Source organism: Anolis sagrei, chromosome 2 (genome assembly GCF_037176765.1).
Source record: "Anolis sagrei isolate rAnoSag1 chromosome 2, rAnoSag1.mat, whole genome shotgun sequence".
Classification (NCBI taxonomy): Eukaryota; Metazoa; Chordata; class Lepidosauria; order Squamata; family Dactyloidae; genus Anolis; species Anolis sagrei.
This window is the reverse complement of record NC_090022.1, coordinates 119,361,653-119,382,177: the sequence shown is the minus strand read 5'-3', so window position 1 is coordinate 119,382,177 and position 20,525 is coordinate 119,361,653. Positions and strand designations below refer to the sequence as shown.

Genomic DNA, 20,525 nt, shown 5'->3' with positions numbered 1-20,525 from the left:
ACTCAAATCTTCTCATATACAAGAACCGTAAAGTGTGAAATACAGGTTGAGCATCCCATATGTGAAATACTCCAAAATCCAAAGTTGTCCAATGAATTTTTGTGTTTACACTTCTAAAAGAAACCAGAAGTATCAATCACTTTTGGTTTAAAACATTTTGGAGAAGGGATGTTCAGCTCATACTGAGAAGTTTGCAGTACAACACGTGCTGGGAATGAGATGCTAGGCAGTTTTCTTGGCTTACATCTATGAGTGGTACCTTCTTTGCTCCTTTCTCTGAGGCACATGCAAGGCAAGATCCTCCTTCAGTAAAAGCACCCCTCCGTTTCTGCTTGTTGGGCCACACATGCCAGCTGCCCTCTTTGCTTCCACGTGCAAGTGCCCTGCACCCTTTGACTCATGCAACAGCGGGCAGGTGGCTAATCTGAGCTTCTGTCAGGCTCCAAAGGAGATCACTCCAACTAATCCTTCAGACCACATCAGCAGTTTCTCAGGAGACTAGCTGGAGTGGCAGAGCCCAGAGCAGCTGCTGAGTCACTGGAAGGCCTTTAACATCTCCCTCCAACAGGAGTTTTCAGCAATTGCTTTCCTTGCCATATGAGGAGTGGGTGGCCCATCTTGGAATGAATGAAGTAATGATTGAATGCTGAAGTCTTGAGGAACGGCTGTTCCCACTGTGAATTAGGCACTTTCTGTATTGTTTTCAAAGCTTATTCTCAAAAAGGGGTGTGGTGGTGTGTGGTGTGGCAGAGAGTTTGGATTATTTATCTGGCAGACAGCAGCACCCTCCAACTTGGGGTGCTTGCAGTTTGGGGTCCCTGAGAAACACTACTTATTTCTACCATAAACATTTTCATTTGCTAGCAATAGGTTGAGTCTCCCTTATCTGAAATCCAAAATAATCCAAAATCCAAAACATTATGTTTTGTTTGGGAAAAGGGGGCTGATTATACATCCAGTTCTCATTGAGTTTTTTTCCCCAAGGAGTCCTGATGGGAAAAGAGAAGCAGGTGGAAACTCTGTATACATGAGTTAAATCTAGACAACACTTTTGCATTCACCTTTCATCTGACAGCAGCAGGGCATGCACCCTAAACATGGCTGGTGTTCGGTGACCCCTTTGGTTACTGACTGTCTTCCTCCCAGAGAATGAAAAAGATTTATAGGGCGAGGGAGGATCCCCCCCCCCTTCCCAGCTATTTTGCTAAATGGATGGAAAATCAGATGACAGCCAGCACGGTGGTCTGGGGGTGTGTGCTTTTTACTGGGGCCTTGTTTCAGTTCTCCCCCCTTCACCTCTTCTCTTTCCCTTGTCAGTGCTCTTTAAGAAAAAGAAAAAAAACCTCAGGGTCCTTCCAGACAGGTCCTATATCACAGGATCTGATTCCAGATTTTTTTGCTTTGAACTGGATTATATGAATCCCCACTACCAGCTAATCTGGGATAAACAGAAAACCTGGGACCAGATCTTGGATTATAGGGTCTGTCTGGAATGGCTGTCAGTGGGTCCTCGACATCCCTCAAGTACTATATGTGTGCAAATACAGATATTTCAGAATTCAAAAACCCTGTGGTCTTAAGCTTTTCAGATAATGGAGACTGAAGTAATATTTCTGTCACCTGGTACCATTTCCAAATTAGGTGCATTAAGATGGACTGAGTTCTACCTCTCAGTTTTTTTAAAAATTATTGGGGTGTCACATCTGACATCTAACATGAAAAGGTATATGTTTAAGTTGGGATGGAAGGAAGTGCAGGATGTTCTGGTGTGGTACTGCCTTGAAACTACAAGACTTCTGAACATGTTAAGTTTGAGACTTTCCTGCATGATGAGGATTAATTGTTGAAGGATGGCGCTCTCCCAAGCTTCCCAACATCCACACACATCAATATGATGTATGAAAAATGGTAGATTTTTAAAAGTCAGATGACAGGTCCAGTGAAGATATAGATCTGTATTTTCCTCTGGCCTATAAGAGAGGTTTTGCCAATGCATTGTTGCTGAGTGAGAGATGGTTTGGTGAAATTTCTGTGCAAAAAATCTGGCACACCCTATCTTTTACATTCTGGTGTCTATCCCCTCCTTGACACATCAGTTCTCAGTGCTGTAAAAACAAGTTCTCCCTCTGCCTTTTAAAAATAACTTGAGAAGTATGAGCACAGTGGTCTCTCCATTCAGAATATGTTTGCTTCGTACAGCATTTGTAACAACTCTGAGCAGAACAAAGTCCTAGCTTTCAACTCGTCTCCATGCTGATATTGTGTATCTTCTGTGGAACATAAGTTAGGGTGGCACTCCTAACTCATAGCATGGAGAAAATGACTATCTGCACTTGCAAGGATTTACTTTTGAGTTTAAAAGCCTAAGGCTGAGCTGAATCAAATAAAATGGCATAAAGAGGAGGAGGAGCTTTGCAGTGAAGAGTAAAGACCATCTAGATGTCTTGACAGTGGAATGTTTTCTGCCAAAATTTATTTTTAATTTTGCTTTTATCCATTAGGTGGGGCCCGCAGGATCACAGTTTGGCTTGTTAGCCTGCCTTTTTGTGGAACTGTTCCAGAGCTGGCAAGTGCTAGAGAAGCCCTGGAAGGCTTTCCTAAACCTTTCTGGAATCGTCCTTTTTCTCTTTGTCTGTGGCCTCCTTCCATGGATTGACAATATTGCCCACATATTTGGCTTCCTCAGTGGGCTTTTGCTTTCGTTTGCCTTTCTACCTTACATCACCTTTGGCACCGTGGACAAGTACCGCAAGCGGGCCATGATCATCATCTCACTAGTGGTTTTTGCAGGCCTTTTTGCCTCTCTTGTAATCTGGCTTTATGTGTACCCCATTAATTGGCCCTGGATTGAACATTTAACCTGCTTGCCTTTTACCACCAAGTTCTGCGAGAGGTATGATTTGGATCAGGTCTTGCATTGATGGAGCTGGAAGCCTGTTTGAACATTATTTAATGGAGAAGACGTCGAACATGCTGAATTTCGAACAATAAGTGGACCGAGGCAGCTCTGCCAGTGCAAAGCAGGGCACCTTTGTTCTCAGTCCCTTTGCAATTCCCAGGATCCTTTCATAGACCAGGGCATGAAGCAAAACAATTGGGCATATCCTATCACCTTTTGCAAAACTTCCTGGAGGGGAGCAAAACAGAAATGCTTCATGATCATACTGGGCATCTGGATGCTATTATTGAGAGGTACTGTTATAAAGTCGGTGCATTATTGGTCGAAGCTTTAATGCCAAAACATTCCCAGACCACCATGCCAGACAGTTTGCAGCACAACAGAGACGCTACCCGCTCTGCCTTCTATGCCAGGTGCCTTGGAATGAGTTAGCAAAGTTTCCACTGGCATTCTTGGTCTTTAGGACAGACTGGCCCTTTCCTGGAATGGAGATCTGGCAGAAAGTGACATTAAAAGAGCACCTTTGTGATGAGGCAATATCTTGCTTCACTTTTTCTACTTAGCACCTGCCTCTCTATGGACTTTTGTTGGATGTTTGTTTTATGCAATTCCTGGTTTCAAGAGTTTCTTTCTTGGTGCCTTCTTTTGGCATGAGATGGTGCTTGAACTTTATGGCAGTTTCCCCTTAGTGCCTTTTTGTGGTACTAGGAATTGTACTGTGAAAATAACTCCCTTCTTTGTCCAAGGGGTATTTTTATATGCATTTTTTGTAACAGTCACAATTTTCTATGTATACCCAGAGACAGACACTTTTTGGCAAAGAGCATTAATGCTTTTAAAGAAACCTTGTGTCATCTGTAATAAATGCTAGTGGCCATATATAGTAGCTGGAAAATACAGAGACTTCGAGTTGTTGTAGGAACATGGCTCGAAGGAGAACTTTTCTTGCACAGGAAAGACAAGCAGATTCTGAAAGTGACAAAATGGGGAGTGGGAAAATAATGTTTTGTTCAAATAAATAACTTTCAAACAGTCCTGTGAAAAGTGTGTTATATAACTTGCTTTGTATAAACCTACCTAATTGTGCAGGTAAGCTGTTTTTGATATGGGTTTTGATACAAGTGTAGCATTGTTGCTTTGAGTGACTGAATTCAAAACTGTTATCATTTAGTTATATTGCACATCATTGTACATGGCACTTTACATAAGTGGTTTAATTTGACAGTTCCCTGCTCTCAGACTTATAATTTAAATAAGGCATGACACATAAGGAAAGGGATGACTGGAAAGGGGAATTAAGCAAATATGGACTGCTGTTCTTTCCCTCTGAGGTCGCAACAGTATTAGCCAGGATGGAGAGAGGTCATTTCAGCTGCGCCTGCCAGTTCTTAGTCTCAAAAGGTACTACAGGATTCCCTTTTTTACACTGAAACAGACTATCACAGTTATGTCTTTGAATATTACTGCAGACCACTTAAAACTCTGCCAGATTCTAAACGTACAAGTGTTCTCCAGGCTGCCATCATGGTACAAAAAATGTACCAGCATGAGGATCCAGGGCCAATACAGGCCCAAAATTGCCATAGATGCATCCAGTCTGATACAGCTCGTGCTAAAATAACTGTAATGATGCTAATTATATCTTCCTGTCAGTAATTTTCAAAACTGTATTGCTCCTTGATCCATGCCTCAGTATCTGCTAAGTAGAGGACTGTCACAGCTGATGGTATATATGAGAAATTTCATTTTCTAAATTCTTGATGTCTTCTTCCCCTCAAATTTTAAGTGAGCCCCTTCATTTGCAGTTTCTTCCCAACAGTTGTTTTCTGATTACATAATGTGGTCGGTGGTGAAGGAAGGGGGAATAAGAGCAAGAACCCATTAAGAAAAAATCATTTATTTGCTGGCAACAAAATACATGGCAAGTGGGAAATGGCATGCAGAACAATGAAGAATTAGAGACCGCATAATTTCCTGTTTACAGTAGCAAGGGCTAAGGAGTATTTCTCTCTATAGAAGAGGTTCAGTTGACCTGCAACATCAAGCCAACATGAATTTATTTGTTCTACCCATTAGGTTAACCTTGGAAAACTGAGTGTGCTTATTTCATTACTAATCCTTCTGGGAGTAAAAACCTTTCCCAAGACCAGAACAATTAAAAGAGACATTTATCAGCATGTCTTAACTGTCTTCTTCCTAAGGCCACACTGGGCCATAGCAAGTGTGATCTAGTCCCATTAGATCAAGCTAGAATAGAAATAATCTTTTCAAATGTGCAGTGTTGATTTAAATACAGATTACAACCAACACAGCTGCTGATTCTATATGAGTGTGTGGTATTTAAGAAGTTTGTTTCACTGTGGTTGCAACAGATGAGAGAGGCTTTGCTGCTTAGTCAACGGCATAAATCCATATTTGAATAGTTTGGATCTCACTCCTAAGAACAGGAATATTGGTGAAGTTCCTACTGGCTCCCCAGTTATCAAAAGAATGAGGTGGACAAGAAGCAGATCAGGCTATCAGTCAGGCCACTCTGAGTAGTGAGTAAGTAGAGTGTTAGTCTAGGTCATGAACAGAGAAGATGCTACTCTCCAGAATACTAGTAAGTGTTAACTACAGCAGAAAGAGGCCTGTAAAATTCTGTGGTTTCTCTTGTTCAGTGGGGGAATGTGAAAATTAAGCACACTCTTGTAAGCAGGAACTTGACCTTCACCTCTCTAGCATAGACATTGCCTGAGGAAAAAAGGTACTTGTGTCTTGAGCAACATATATTTGTAGAGTACCACATTACATTGTACAGCAAATTCAAACACAGATTCCATGCATTTCAGAACAAGAAAGCCACAAGTATGAAAAGGCATTGAGAACATCTCTTTACAGAGAGAGTAAGTTCATCAGAACATAGTTCTTTCCCAAGACAAATATCAATACCCTGAAATAATTACATTTTTCGGCTTCTCGGGCAATATTTTCCTTCCATACATATGGGGTGGGGGTAAAGGAAGGTAACACAAGTGAGGAAAAATAGGACAGTTTAGCTTCTGCTTTTAAAGGCAGCTGTATGGTTGTTGTTTTTTTAAGGAACTGTTGGCTCTTGAGAGTTTTGTTTCCCTGAAGAGATGGCTGCCTAGCATGATGGAATTAAATCAAGTTGTGGATCTACAACACAAGTGGTTCCCAAACTTTTTAAAAGCAGACCCATCTATTACACTTCTTTTGTCTATGTGTGCACATGCACTTGACCGCAGATGCCCCCTATTCCCCACCACAGAAACAACTTGGCATCCCACCCACAAGCCTCCTCTGATCCATCTCTAGGTTCCATCAGAAAGGTTGGGAATCACTGAGAGCAGGTCTTGCCAGCAAACATGATGAGCAGCTGGAAACGAATGCAAAGAGGAGGCATAACCTCAGCAACCACTGTTCCTGCGCATGAAGGCATGACCACGAACAGCATGGTTCATTTCAATGAAATTCAACGATCCCACAGTGACGTCGCAGGGGCCTAATGCTTTGAAGCCACACTTAGAGTAAAAAGGAACAAGGAAGTCCTCACACATCAGCGTAGCATGGCGCACATAAGGTAGGCAGCACAAGTACTGCAAGTAGCGCCACATCAAGATAAAGCCTTTGCCTTGCTGGCGGAAGGTGCGATGGACTGCCAGGACGTGGATGTGGACCTTGGTACCATGGGGTTTGTGCAGAGTCAGAGCATCCTGACAAAGGAGAGAAAAGAAGATGACAATTACTACTAAGATTTGGTCCTACCAATTTGTATTTCCTAATATTGGCTGAATTGACTGCTTAAAACAGTGGTCCTCTTCTACTATGAAATATAATACTATCAAAGACACGGTGTGGTGGTTCCAATGTTGGACTAGGACTCTGCATCTCGACTCAAGTCATGGAAACCTTTGGGACCTTGGACTAGACACACACTCTGAGCCTCAAAGGAAGGTAATGGCAAACCTGCTCTGAACAAATCTTGCCAAGAAAAGCCCATGATAGGGCTTCTGTAAGGCAATGATGTTCCGTTTGAAATTGTTAACTGGTACGAACAGACGAGTTTATTAGTTCTACTGGAAAACATTTTACACGATGAGACACATAAAGAGAAAAATATCAGATGCTACTAACATTTAAATAGCTATGGTTTCCTTTCTGATGTATTCTGGAATATTAATAAACAAGGAAAAGCTTGCTTTATACTGAGGCAGCGCAACAATCCACCTGTCCTATAATTATTTCACTACCAGACTCTTAAGCAGTATTTTTTTCAAGGAGCACTGTGTGATTATTACCCCAGTTTACACAGGCAAAGTAACAGCCATAAAAAATGTCTCAAGTAGGCTTCAATGAGCAATCCAATTATTTTAGGATTGACATCTGCATTCACAGTTACACTTGTTCAATTTCTACATAGCCAATCATACCAACTTTCAATGAGTGTCACCTTTTCCTTAGACATTATCTTGGACAAGAAAGCAATGGATTACTTTTGAGAATTGGACATATGTCGAAATTCCACAGGCCATCTTTGACTACCAAAAAAAATCATACTACAGCTTATCTAGTCTGAAAAGATTCAGAGTGGGTGTAAATTTATGCAAACAGAGGGTGACGTATAATAGAATCATTCTTTGTTTACCCACAAACTGGTAATACAGATGAAGGGGTACATGAACAGTGACAGGACAGAGAAAGAGGGCCATTTCCTTCCGTGAGAGTGGTAATGCTGAGAGGGAACAGGAACTACTTTTGTTCCTCATGTCAGTTAGCCACGGCTGGATAATGAAACATTGTGGGGATAGTAGACTATTCCACTTGTTTCTCCAGATCACTAGAAAGAAAAACTGTAATGTAGCATCTTCATAATTTGAGTAATGAAATTTTAAAATGTGGAGTAAGAATTGCTGATGGGTGTTATCTTGCACCCAAATGTGTGAAATGATTTTAAATGCAGTTGGAATTTTCCCATTAGTGTTAGTACTTGCCATGTTTACACTAGGCTCTATTCACATTCTATTCCAAACGGTTCTAAAATGAGAAGTAAATGCATTTTTAATTGTTCTAGTTATTACCTGGCTCAATCTCTCTTGGTCCCAGAGGGAGCCTATAATGAAGGCAACTAGCCGGCCTTCTTCAAACCAGCCAAGCGACAGTTCAGGACACAGGTTCAGAAAGTGTCGGATCTCATCCAAATGGAGAGGACAGTCTCCAGACACTGAAATAAATGCTGTGAAAGACAACAAAGAAATCAATGGTATGCTGCTGAAGCTTCATGCAGACAGGGAAGATGTTGGGTCTAAGAATAAAGGCACAACAAAGGAACTATAAAGAAAACAAATGTTACATACTCCATTATTTAAAATAATGAAAGAAACTTAGTTCTTCAAGTGACTAAAATACTAGCCTAGTAAATGTATATATCACAAAAGGATTCTGAATGATAAAATAACCATGTTCCATACTGCTCCAACGCTTTACTTTTAAAAAGAAAACTTCTAAGTCGAAAAAGCAGCTAGTAATTTGATTTTTGCATCATCTGACAATAGAAAAAGGTGTCATTTCGTCTTAAAGGTGCTGCATTTTTCATTTTTCTCCCCCTCCCTTAATAGTACTTCATAAAAACTGAAGAATGGAAGTGCTTTTCCTCTGGAAAGTAGGACAAACACCATTACAAAAACCTAACTGATAGATGAAGTGGCGCTTTACCTTCTCTCTCAATTTCGAAGACACTGATGGCATCCTCAGGAGTGAGGCACCGGAACTCGCTGGCAGGGAGAGTGTGCCGGCGCTGACGCCCAGGAGAGCTCCGTGGAGGTCTGAAGTGGGTGGGCTTCAGAAATGGTAAGGCGCTGGTTGCAGACATCCCCTCTGTTTATTTCTGTATCTTTGGCAAATGGTTCTCTTCCTTTTGGAATCAGGATGTCTTGATTGCAGCCAACTGCTTCCAGCACGCTTGGCCAACAGATGGAAATACCTGCGCAGCAAATATCAGATTAGGACATTTGCATCCCTTTATATATACATGCCTGAAACATGTTGCTGCTTCTAATGTCTTAGTCATCGTCACCACTACAGCAACAAAGGTCCACCAGGTCACAGAGGTAGGTCTTGGCTATTGTTTAGCACACAAAAGCAAAGTCTAGCAAACATCCAGGTGCTGTGCATTAGAGCAATAATGACAGAGGAAAGGAATTGAACATGGTTTTTATAGCCTGAGGACCTGCTGACAGGGTTAAGTGGCAAGATAGGCAGGGTTAATACACTGACGTGAGCTGGAGCAGATTGGTTATTCTGAGGTCACCCAAAAGCTGGATCGGATGACTCAAACACACTCTTAGGACTTAATCCTGACAGATACAGATTGTCTCCCACTAGGTGCTGGGTCCCTTTGCTTCCAATGGGGAAAAAAGACACTCAGCCTCAGAAAGAGCATACTGGGTTCTCACACAGAATCAGACTCTTAATACTGTCAAATCAATCTTCCGCCTTCTGGAAAGCTTTCCTATAATGTCTAATTAACCATTATATAACTCAAAGAACACAATGCACTGGAAGAGGCAAAAACAGAGCAATGGTAGGGTCAAAGACCACCTGCAGGACAATCTCAAGGATAGCAGTTGATCTTATTTGGAGGAAGAAACTAATTTTGAAAGGGCACATTGAGCAGAGACGGCTAAAGGAAGAATGCTAAGGATAAGCCGGAAATAAGCTTTCTTAAACCCAGCAGCCTTTGGCAAAAACAGGGAGATAGAAATTCAAGACACTTCCTGGCTGTTCAGAATGTTCTTCTTTCATTGCCTTTTTCAGACTATGGGATGCTGACTGAGTTAACAAGCTACAAAGTAACAGCAGAATTAAATCCATATAAAATGTATGAGGAAGCAACAAAGTGATCCATTTGTTCTTAAATCTTCAGGACTCTTTACATTGGGTTATATTTCAAATTGCCTAATTCACTGATGAAATATATTGCCATATGATTTAGAGATGGCTATTGGTTTAGCAACCTGTAAGATTAAACGAATTCACAAAGTACTTATGTATGAGATCATACGATCTTGAGAAATGCGTCTCCATTTGAGCAAAATATTGTCAACACATGGTCCATCTGGTGCCCACTATCTCTGGAGGAATGTGGGCTTTCTGATCACAGGAACCTAGGTTGGTTAACTAAGAAGAAGGAGACATTCAATATTCAATCCATGCAGGGGGGTTTTAAGAGCCTTCGTTTTTTGAAGAGCCTCTCAAATATGACCAGAATAAAAAGGATGCGACATACGTGCATGTGCTTTAAAGTGTTATTTCAAATGTGCAATTTGCCAGCGTGCTCCAGTGTGAAAAGAAACCAAGAGGACAGATCAAGTAAAGGAGATTAGCCCATGAACTATTACAAGTCCCGGAGGCGAGTGCTTTGACGTGACAAGTGATCTGTACACAGAAGTCTTAAGTACCACCCTCCAATCAGATCTCAAGAGTCAAACTTTATTCCCACATCAGACACAATATGACACAGTAGGAATTATAAACATAACCCAAAGCTTGCACACCTATCCTATCCAGTTTGTATAGTTCTGTATACCCTTATAAGCACAGTGCATGAGCCACGAAAGGACCTTGCTGAAGGTATTATTTTGATGCATGTATATCTCTATGGCAGAAGCTGCTAGGAAAAGGGTGGCAAACCATGTGTGTGCAAAGTAGACTCTACTTTCCATTTAGAATTTTACAAGAATTTGGACAAATCTGAACGGAAGTAGCAGAACATGAGAGTCTTTTTATTAAGCTTGACAGGCAGCATCTGCATAATTTATTTTACCAATGAAATACTTAAGTCTGAGGTTTTCAACTTTTAGTTATCAATTTAGTAATTTCAAATGTTGTACTAAAATATTTTAGCAATAATTTATGTGCAGTGCTTGCAATTTTTTCTGAGAAGTAGGACAGGTTCATTAGAACTTTGTATTTGGCATTCATCGATAGCTTATAGATCGATGGTGAGACATACTGATTATCACTTGCCAAAAAGAACTAAGATCCTGGGTGTACAATTTTTAAATATTTATCAAAAAGGCAACAATAGAGCAAGGGAATTCTATTAACATAATGTACCATGACTCAGCAATGAACTAAATCTTCTTTAAACAAAAAAAGAAGAAATCCATGCATCTTTTTATCTCAAGCACAAATACAAAAATCTCTGACTTCATATATGTGGAAAGTATGTGTACCTTCAATATATAATATATGAAGCAGGGCACAGTTCCCAAAAACAACTCAGATTATATAAATATATTTGTCTTTAACCAAACTAATACATTTATACAATACCAGTGCCAGAGAACATTTTTGTTTTAGCTGTTACAGACGAAGATAGCAACTATTTCTTAATTGGTATATACACATCTTTTACATTCAAGACGTATAAGACAGTGCAAACTGTAATCTCTCACTAATCGAATTGCAAAATACTGCAAGTCTCTACTACATACAGAAATGTAATAATTCAGATATATGCAGAAATAAAACTGATCCTAATAAACGCTGCTTTTGAATTCCAGCTTCTGATAACCTAATTGCAAACTAATTTTGCTAGTGTTACTCTCTCAGTTCTGCTGAAAAACATAATAATATTTTCTGAATAGTTTCAGGTCTGCAAATGTCTTCATATGTCTTCTCCCATAAGATGGAACGTGTTAATAAGTCAATAAAATAAATTTATCAATAATCTTTTGCCAAAAAAATGTAGTGATAACAAGTTTTTATATCAGATAATGTGGCTTTGCATTGCTTTTCAGGACCATTGGTTATCTCCAGTACCTTTAATATGGAAAGAAATTTGTTTTTAAAGTATCCAATGTGCACATTAGCAAATACAATGATAAATAAGATAAAAACAAGTTATTTAACTCGTATTCCAGTCCTACTTTGCTTTGTTTCGGTCCCCACATGGCCAAGAGGGTGTAGCCTCTGCCTGCACTAAGATCCCTCCAGAGTGACAGACTGGATACAATAATAATAATAATAATAATAATAATCTTTATTTGTACCCCGCTACCATCTCCCCATGGGACTCTGTGCGGCTTACATGATGCCAAGCCCAAAATGTCATCTTGTGACTTCAAAACTTTTCTGGTTTTCTCTTGTATGATACACACACACACACACACACACACACATTTCTGATGAAGACGCCAATGGTGCTTCAAAAGCTAGCATGAAATGTTTGTGCATTTGATTGGCAAATTAAAGACAGATCTCTTTTGCAGATTTTGTATTTTGACTTATTTTGCTGTATGGCTACCTATGAATATGTTTTATACACTTAGCTATGATCATATACATACCTACATGTACATCAGTTCTGTTTAAAGCAGTAACAATATAATTTTCAGTAGTATAAGTAAAGATATTGTAAAACATAAAAAATGAAGAAAGTCCCACAATTTTCATAGAAAGAAATGGGGGAAGAAACCATGCCTTCAAATTATGTTATCATTCTATTTAGATGTTAATTGGCTGTTACCCAAATGGTATATATAATCTCTATTGGTTGAAAACAGCACATAGCATGGAAAGAGTACATATTCACTTTCAGAATGTGATTTTTCCCAACTTGGGAGGTCAACATCATAGATATTATAGCAAAAGAACAAACTCTTACCTGTGCAGTAATTATTTTTAAGGATCTCAACTGATGATCTCTGCAGATAGCAATCTGTAGACCTCGTAAAATCACTGCTAAAAAGAAGGAAGAAGAAAGAAGATTGGGGTGGATGCTGAGGTATTCCCAGCTTCTTTGCTAGAGAGGCTAAAGGAACTCCAGCTTATATATTTGTTATTTATAACGCACGTGATGGGATTCTTAAGACATTTTAAAATCCTCATGAGACAAAGGTACTTGAAAGGCCTCAAGCTGACATGACAACAAAAGGATCGCAGCAGGCTTTACTGTCTTGGCATGATTTTCAGCTGAGGGATAAAGCATTTTAGCTGATTGCTAGAAACAAGGATCATTGCAAAGGCCACAGGTGAATTGCACAGAAATGTGCCAGCAGAAAACAGGTGAAGCAAAAACACATTGCATGCCTTTGATGTATAACGGTTTCAAATAAATAATAAATGTAGCAGTGAACTCTAAGAGGGATGGACTCTAAAAGGCATGCAAACCCCTAGGTCCTACTTCTGTTGCCCCTGCAGACCCTCATCATTTTCTCCAAAGCCTCCTCATATTTCAAACATAATTGGAATGATCGCCTCCCAAATGCCCCAAAAAACACAAAATTATTTTCTCTGCTCCGCACTATCCCAAAATACTTCCATGTTTCCTTACAGTTCCTTTCAAAATGACAATAAAAGGTGACATGATTGTAGTACAGGGACTGAAAAAGGGTAGACAGAGGTATTTGACCTTTATGTCAGGATACAGTCCACAGGGCACTTGGGTGGGGAAGAAATATTAGCCCCAGGACCCAATGCTAAAATTTCTTGCCTGAAAGTAGGCATCAATATTTTTGCAAAACAATTGCTCCCCTGATTTTGCCCTTGACATGTTGTATTTCATAACTGAATCTTCCATCATTCCCAGATAACCAATTGTTTAGGGAGCCATGTTAGGAAAGAGATAAAGAACATCTGCATTAAATTCTACATCCTAAACTGTGTAAGATTAACTTATAGATTTCATGAAAATTTTAGTTCAAGTCAAGGGAAAGGTGCACAGAAATCTCCAAACTGCAGCTCTGGGAGCAGGACTCTGAAAACAAAAGGCCATCAAAGACTGCTGTGCTGGGTTAATTTTTTGGGATTTTTTAAAAAAGTGTACGAGAATCTTTTTTTACAATGACTGCCATCCTATCAGAATTAGTTTCTCCACTGCAGCACTTTTTAAAAGGCAAATCACACATGGTTGAATGCTGTTTAATTATTCTACAGTTAGCCTTCTAAAATGGTTACAAAAAAGGAGTCTACATGCACATGACAGATAACATCTATCTGCTCCCAGACTAACTTCTAGAGACCTAGAGAAAAAAGATTTTAAAAACTTTATAAATCATATTAGCAACTTTAGAATAATATTTCCTCCAAAGGCATACAACAAGAGAATAGGAACATTTGTTTTTATGCAACTGTGTTGCGTATGCTATAATTTCATGGAACATCTGATCCCACTGAGCTGTGCTCATCCACTGTAATGATAAACCATAGCTTATAATAACAAGAGCAGGCTTCAGAGAGTGCATGTTGTCCTCTCCAGCCCCCGTGGCTCAAATGAATTCAGAAAGTTTTTTGTTTTTTTTCCTGAGGATGATTTGTCTTATTATTTTGAAGGACAAACAGTGGTTATCACTAATTTTGCTTCATTTGAAATAACTTTAAGCCAAGGTTTAAAGAAAAGGGGGCAGCATGCAAGCTCGGTTTGCCTCAAATTGGATTTATCAGACTGAATAATAGTTTGGGGTTCTGCAACACATGATCCTCGCACAGATTTTTTTTTAAAGTGCAATTTCACAGTTCCAACAATGGTTAATTAAAATTGGCAAAGATAACAGTAAAATCTATATCTATATATCTATATCTATCTATATAATAAAAATGAAAATATGTTTGTATGCTTGTGTGTGTGTATATATGTATGCTTGTTTACGGACGATTTCCAAGAAGGCTCCCACTTCCAAAGAGCCCTGTGCCATCCACTAACAATGGATCTGGACCACACTTACACACTTGGAACACCAACACCCCCCCCCCCCCCCGAACAATATAAAATACTGAAGGGATTTGGGGAGGGGTTGACCCGGTATTTTGGGATTTATAGTTCACGCACATCCAGAGAGCATTGTGAGCCAAACCAACGATGGATCTAGACCAACTTTGCACTGATACCCATAATGACCAACTTTGAATACTGGTGGGATTTGGGAGGAGGGGGAATTGATCCAATACCGAGTTATAGTTCATCCACATCCTTATGTGTTTTCTAATCAGAACATTAATTAAAAAACCCCATGAGCAAATAATGACTATTTCTTACAAACAGCATTACAAAAGACCTAACTCAAGCATCGGCAGGTACCTAGGCTAGTATTAAATACAAAAGAGACATCTTGGGAACAGCAAGAAAGAGAGGATAATTCCATCTCCTGATGCCACTTCACTACTTGCAGGCCAGCACAAAAGCAGAAAGAACAATTCACGCAAAGCAAGTGAGGGGAACTTGTGGGGATTGCCAGCTACTTCTCATCAATAAATAGTGGGGGATGGGTTAACCATGGAAAGGAGGCGGACTGGCAGCAGGATGTGCATGGGATCATGCAACAGGGACCAACATCAAGGTGGCAGTCCAGCTTCAATGCCAGATTGCCTGCCTCATTCAATGAAGTCCTCAGTTGCCTTCATACAGTGATACATTCACATGTCACAATTTTAGTGAGACATTACAGAATATATACATACAATAAGGAAACAGATATCACACACAGGACAAAGCATAGTATATACAGGGTGGGACCACGGCTGACCCTGTTTAGCTTTCAAGATCAGACAAAATCTGGTATCTTTGGCCAATATATATCTTACCTAATGTTACGAGATATATGATCGATTTTAAGAAACCACAGTACTCTAAGCTGTATAGATTATGTCTTACTGGATTTATTCTATATGTATTTGGATATTATATCACAGGCATGCAAAAATGGTAACATAGCATATTAACAAATCGAGTGCAGCATTGTTTAGATTCAAAACTACATAGTACTATCAAAGAGCGCCACCTGTTGGGAAAATAAAAGCTGCCAAACTGACACTATAAGAGGCAAAAAATCTGTTCAAAGCAGATGGGGGAAACAGAAGGGTCTCTTTACAAATTTTACATTCACTAAGATGTGGGTGGGTTACAGCTGAGTGCTGCTTTTCTCAGCATTTAAATAATTGATCCAGAGGTGTAAATATCTTTTGCAGATCTAGGAGCATTATCTAAGACAGTGGTGACACGCTTGCCAGGAGCATGCAGCACCCTCTCTGTTGGCATGCTTGCCATCGTCTCCCCCCCGCCCCCAACCCTGCTTGCACATCCTCAACGTAATTTTCTCTATTATTGTCCCTTTGGCAGACAGCCTCAAGGGCTTCTACCTTAAAGGAGGTGTTGAAACTGACTTCAGAAATTATATTTCTCAGAGGAAAGGGTTTCATGACCCCCAGGTTAAGATTTCCTGGTATAATATTACAAGTGGCCACAAAAATAATTCCTGAGAAGGTGGGATCACAATGCAAGTCCTGCTCCAACCTTCTCATTTTTTTCCACCAAAACCTTCTAACTGAGGGACAAGAAAGTCAATGCCCTCCAAAGGTTGTTAAATTCATCAGTTGAGGCAATGTTGAGGATAGATGGGAATGCAGTCCAACATCATCAAAGGGCTCTCCTATTCTGCCACTTGTAATATTATACCATTCTGTCTCTCCAACTTATGTGATTTGGCATGTTCTGTAAAAAGAAGGGGAATACCATGCTGCTTTCCTGCCATCAGCAGGTAGGAATCATTGCCCAGGTATGGTAGAATATCCTCACCACCCCCATGTAGTATTGGTTTAGTCCCTTTAGTGTTTGTTAACATGTATTTTTCATTCAGCTTTAGAAAGTTAACTCCAGGGTCATGGAATTTTGACTCTACAATCTGAATAACACACAGCATTATACAAGACATACCAGACAACTTAACCACCCAGTAATTCTGAGTACATGACAACACTACTCCTTAGAAATTTCTAGTAACATAGGCAACTCAGTATATCACACTTTTACTTCACAGGAACCTATGGGTAAGAGATATCTCTACTTATTACTGTGATTCCAGTTAGAAAACAAAATATCCACAAGATGGAGCCAGAGTTTCCAGAAAGAGAGAGGGAGGGAGGGTGGGACAAGCAGCAATAAAGGATACAGTTGTGCCCAGAAGCTGAATTACACCTCTCCTGGGCCACTGGGGCTTCTTGCTATTTATACGATAGCTGAAATGAAAACCCAGTAATCTGAACCATAATGGCTATTTTTCAAGCAAAAGCAAAATATAAAAAAAACTTAGAATATTTGGAGAAGAAAAGTACACACTAAAGGAGATGGAGAAACAGGAGTTCAAATGTCATGTACACATATACATCACATTGGGGGTAAATTGGGATGGGACACATATGGCCTTCAATTGATGGGCTGCAACTTCTATTATGTTATACTGGTTAGGGCCGATGGGAACTGAAGTTTATCATCTGGTGGACTAAACATTGCTCACTCAGTTTAATGCTTTGCATTACTGTTCTAAAAACAAAACAAAAATCCCATACATAATGGATTAGAAATATAAAGGCAAAATATGATACTGCATAGAGAACTCAAGTAGTTTCATTTTGCCCTGAAGACTTAAGTTTCACATATACACATCAAAACATCATTAAGATGATGGGACATTGTTTCTCTTTTGCTTTGAAGGGCATGGTTCTTAGAGACAAGACTTAAATGTAGCAACTTCTTGAGCTTTGTGCACCTTAGTAATATGAATCTCCACACTTGTTCCTAGGAACAACATAGAGATTTCAATGTAGAGCACGTGGATACCCTTCTATAACTTGGGTATGTGGGTTATCTTTTATAACTGTAAGATTAATCAGATCTTAAGAAATTATTTTTATGTTTCCCTTAGTTGCAGCTATCCATTTATACTATATTCATGTCCATGGAAGGATGCAACAATTGCACTGGGAATAAATCTTAAGAATGGCTGTTAAAGCCTCATATTTAAATTATTCTGTTAAAATACTTGCACAATATATTGTACAAAATTACACTGCCAGCCTTGATTGCTAAACACATTGAAGATAATGAATAAGACCTGGGGCGAGATTTTTTGTACAATTAAGAAATTAATGCTAAACTCTCAATAAAATCACTATACTGCCTCTACATTTATAACATTAATACTATCTCATTTTTTTCTCTATACAGAAACAAAGCTTCACTCCCCACAGCTTCTACTTAATTGGGCTTTTATATCAGGACCTCTTGCACTAGGATGACCATTAGACTCTTGTGAGCATGAGACATTAGCTCCAGAAACTCCCATTGCCTTCCCAGCTTCTGAATTTCCATGTCACAATTAGACTCCCTCAATTTGCTTTACATCTAAGCTAGCAGTGATGGATGTCCAAAGGAGTTAATTGAGAGTAGTGCACTCAAATTATTCCCATACCAGACTTTAAGGGTTTTCAACATCACAATAATAGTACCAAAATTATACCCTGATTATTTTTATTAGGTAAAGAAAACACCTCTCTCCTCCTTACTTTCAAATTTCAAAGCAACCTTTGAAATTGAGTGTATTCGATTTTGCTCTTCAGACAATGTTTCTCTCCCATGCCTTCAATTCCTCATATCCACACTCTTGCAGCCATCAATTTAATCATTGTGTTTATGCTTTGGCTCAAATTTTCTACTCCCCCCACCAAGACTTTCCCTCCTTCTCCTCCTGCATCTTTGCTGTTGTGTGTCTTCAGTCATTTCTGAAGTATACCAACTCTAAAGTGAACCTATCACAAACTTTTGGGGCATGACTTGTTCGGAGGAGGGGGCACCTTTGTCTTCCTCTGAGAGAGTGTGACTTACCCCAGGTCACTCAGTGGGTTTCCACAGCCAAGTGGGTATTTGAACCCTGGTCTCCCGGTCTTCACTCTATGCTCAAATCGCTGCCCCACACTGGCTCTCTTTCCCCATGATTCTTTCTCTGGGCCTAAGCTACAATACAGACCCAGAATGAGACAAAGGGGGCAAATGCACAACAGATGGCTTAATTTGAAATCCTCTTTTTCCCATTTTATCTTTGTTCGTTTGCTTTCCATTTCACTCCTTGTCCGCCTTCCCATTTTGAGAGCCACTCCCTCCATCTTCAGCAAGACACTCATGGACAGCCAACTTCAAATTACTTCCTGCCCCTAACAGGGAACAAAGCCAGGTAGGGGCCTTTGGGGGCAGACACTGGGGAAAGGAGGACAAAAAGGGAAGGAGGTAGAGACCCACCCCCAAAGGTCCCTCTACTACACTGTAGAAGGCCTTTGGCGTTCTCTGCTAAAGAGTGGTGGTGCCTCGGCAAGCTCCAAATCCTGGGATTTCATGGCATTGAGCAGTGATGGTTCCAGTGGTTTGGAACTGCCTTCATCTGTAGCAGGCATGGGCAAACTTTGGCCCTCCAGGTGTTTTGGACCTCAACTCTTACAATTCCTAAGAGCCTCAGGCCTTTTCCTTTTCTCTCTCAGCCGCTTAAGCAGAAAAGCTTAATGCCATCAATTGGGGACCCCTTCCCCCAGCACCAACTGCTGCTCTGGGCCAGAGTAAAGAGAGAGGGGGACAGTTCCATCTTGTCTCCTGCATATGTCATCAGCTGGGGACCCCTCCCCACAGCACCAACTGCCGCTCTGGGCTACAGTGAAGGGGAGGGGGGCAGAACACAGTTCCACCTTTTCTCCTGTGCTATTCTAATCATATAATATAATATATTGTGTATATACATATAATATTTATAATAATGTAATGCAATATAATAATATAATTATATATTTCTATTACATGTAATATTACTAATATTACATGTATAATATAGTAATATTTAATACTGATATTGTACTATGCTAATAATATAATATATTGTATGCATATCTTGTAAGCCGCTCTAAGTCCCCTTCGGGGTGAGGAGGAGACTCAGAGATATTTTATTTATGTCGTAAATAAATAAAATAAAGGGAAAAGGAAGGGGGGCTGAGACTGTTAGGAATTGTGGAAGTTGAAGTCCCAAAACACCTGAGGGGGGGGGGGGGAGGGGGAGTTTGCCCATGCCTGCTGGAGATGAAGGCAGTTCCCCACCATTTGAACCATCACGGCTCAATGCCATGAAATCCTAGAATTTGGAGCTTGCCGAGGCACCACCACTCTTTAGAGCAGTGGTTCTCAACCTGTGGGTCTCCAGATGTTTTGGTCTTCAACCCCCAGAAATCCTATCAGTTGGTAAACTGGCTGGGATTTCTGGGAGTTGTGGAGCAAAACACTTGGGGACCCACAGGTTGGGACCCACTGCTTTAAAAGAACGCCAAAGGCCTTGTAAAACTCCAGCTCCCAGGATCCCAGAGCATTCTGCCATGGCAGTTACAGACAAACTGCATGGATTCTGTCTTGTGGATGCGCCAAGACTAGGGAAGGGGAGCACCTGTCAGCTCCGCCTCTGCTTTGCCTCGTAGGGTGGGAAGGGGCGCCATCTTATGATGCTCTACTTGAGGCATCAAAGGCCTGTGAGCACCTTCTGGAGCCCTCCTCCTCCTCACAGAGACACGCTCGCGATTCTCCCTGTTTTCTGTGCTGTGTGCCACAGCCCTCTTCGGTTGTGAAAGCTGCCTTCCCTCTCTTCTCAGGCGCCGAGGCCTTCCCTCCATCCACCTCCATCCCCTTCAGAGAGGAAGATGTAGGCCCGTCCCTCTCCCCTTCTCCCTCCCTCCCTCCTCAGGCTGCTCTTGGCCCCGCCCCCTCCTCGCTTTGCTATTTGACGCGAGGCGTCGCCATCTTGGAGCCCCGCCCCCTACCGAA

General features: G+C 40.5%; 2 protein-coding genes across 8 annotated transcripts in view; one reads left to right on the top strand and one right to left on the bottom strand.

Moving 5' to 3' along the window:
• Positions 1 to 3,931, top strand: part of RHBDF2 (rhomboid 5 homolog 2) — an 80,189-nt gene extending 76,258 nt beyond the window's left edge. The window contains exon 18 of the mRNA XM_060764605.2: positions 2,502 to 3,931. Coding sequence (XP_060620588.2) covers positions 2,502 to 2,921 — 420 coding nt within the window. The 3' untranslated portion in view covers positions 2,922 to 3,931. The remainder of the gene's footprint in view (positions 1 to 2,501) is intronic.
• An 849-nt stretch (positions 3,932 to 4,780) lies between these two features.
• Positions 4,781 to 20,441, bottom strand: AANAT (aralkylamine N-acetyltransferase). 7 transcript variants are annotated; one of them, XM_067463803.1, is made up of 6 exons: positions 20,152 to 20,441; positions 18,561 to 18,689; positions 12,570 to 12,646; positions 8,615 to 8,882; positions 7,981 to 8,135; positions 4,781 to 6,615 (listed from the first exon to the last, which is right to left on the bottom strand). In XM_067463803.1, the coding sequence occupies exons 4-6, from the start codon at positions 8,769 to 8,771 to the stop codon at positions 6,310 to 6,312; spliced, it is 618 nt and encodes a 205-aa protein (XP_067319904.1). In that variant the 5' UTR covers positions 8,772 to 8,882; positions 12,570 to 12,646; positions 18,561 to 18,689; positions 20,152 to 20,441; the 3' UTR covers positions 4,781 to 6,309. The 7 variants fall into 7 exon arrangements, with proteins under 7 accessions (XP_067319904.1, XP_067319906.1, XP_067319905.1 ...); XM_067463805.1 differs by having other exon boundaries at positions 12,570 to 12,643; XM_067463804.1 differs by having other exon boundaries at positions 20,242 to 20,441.
• Between the last annotated feature and the right edge of the window lie 84 nt (positions 20,442 to 20,525).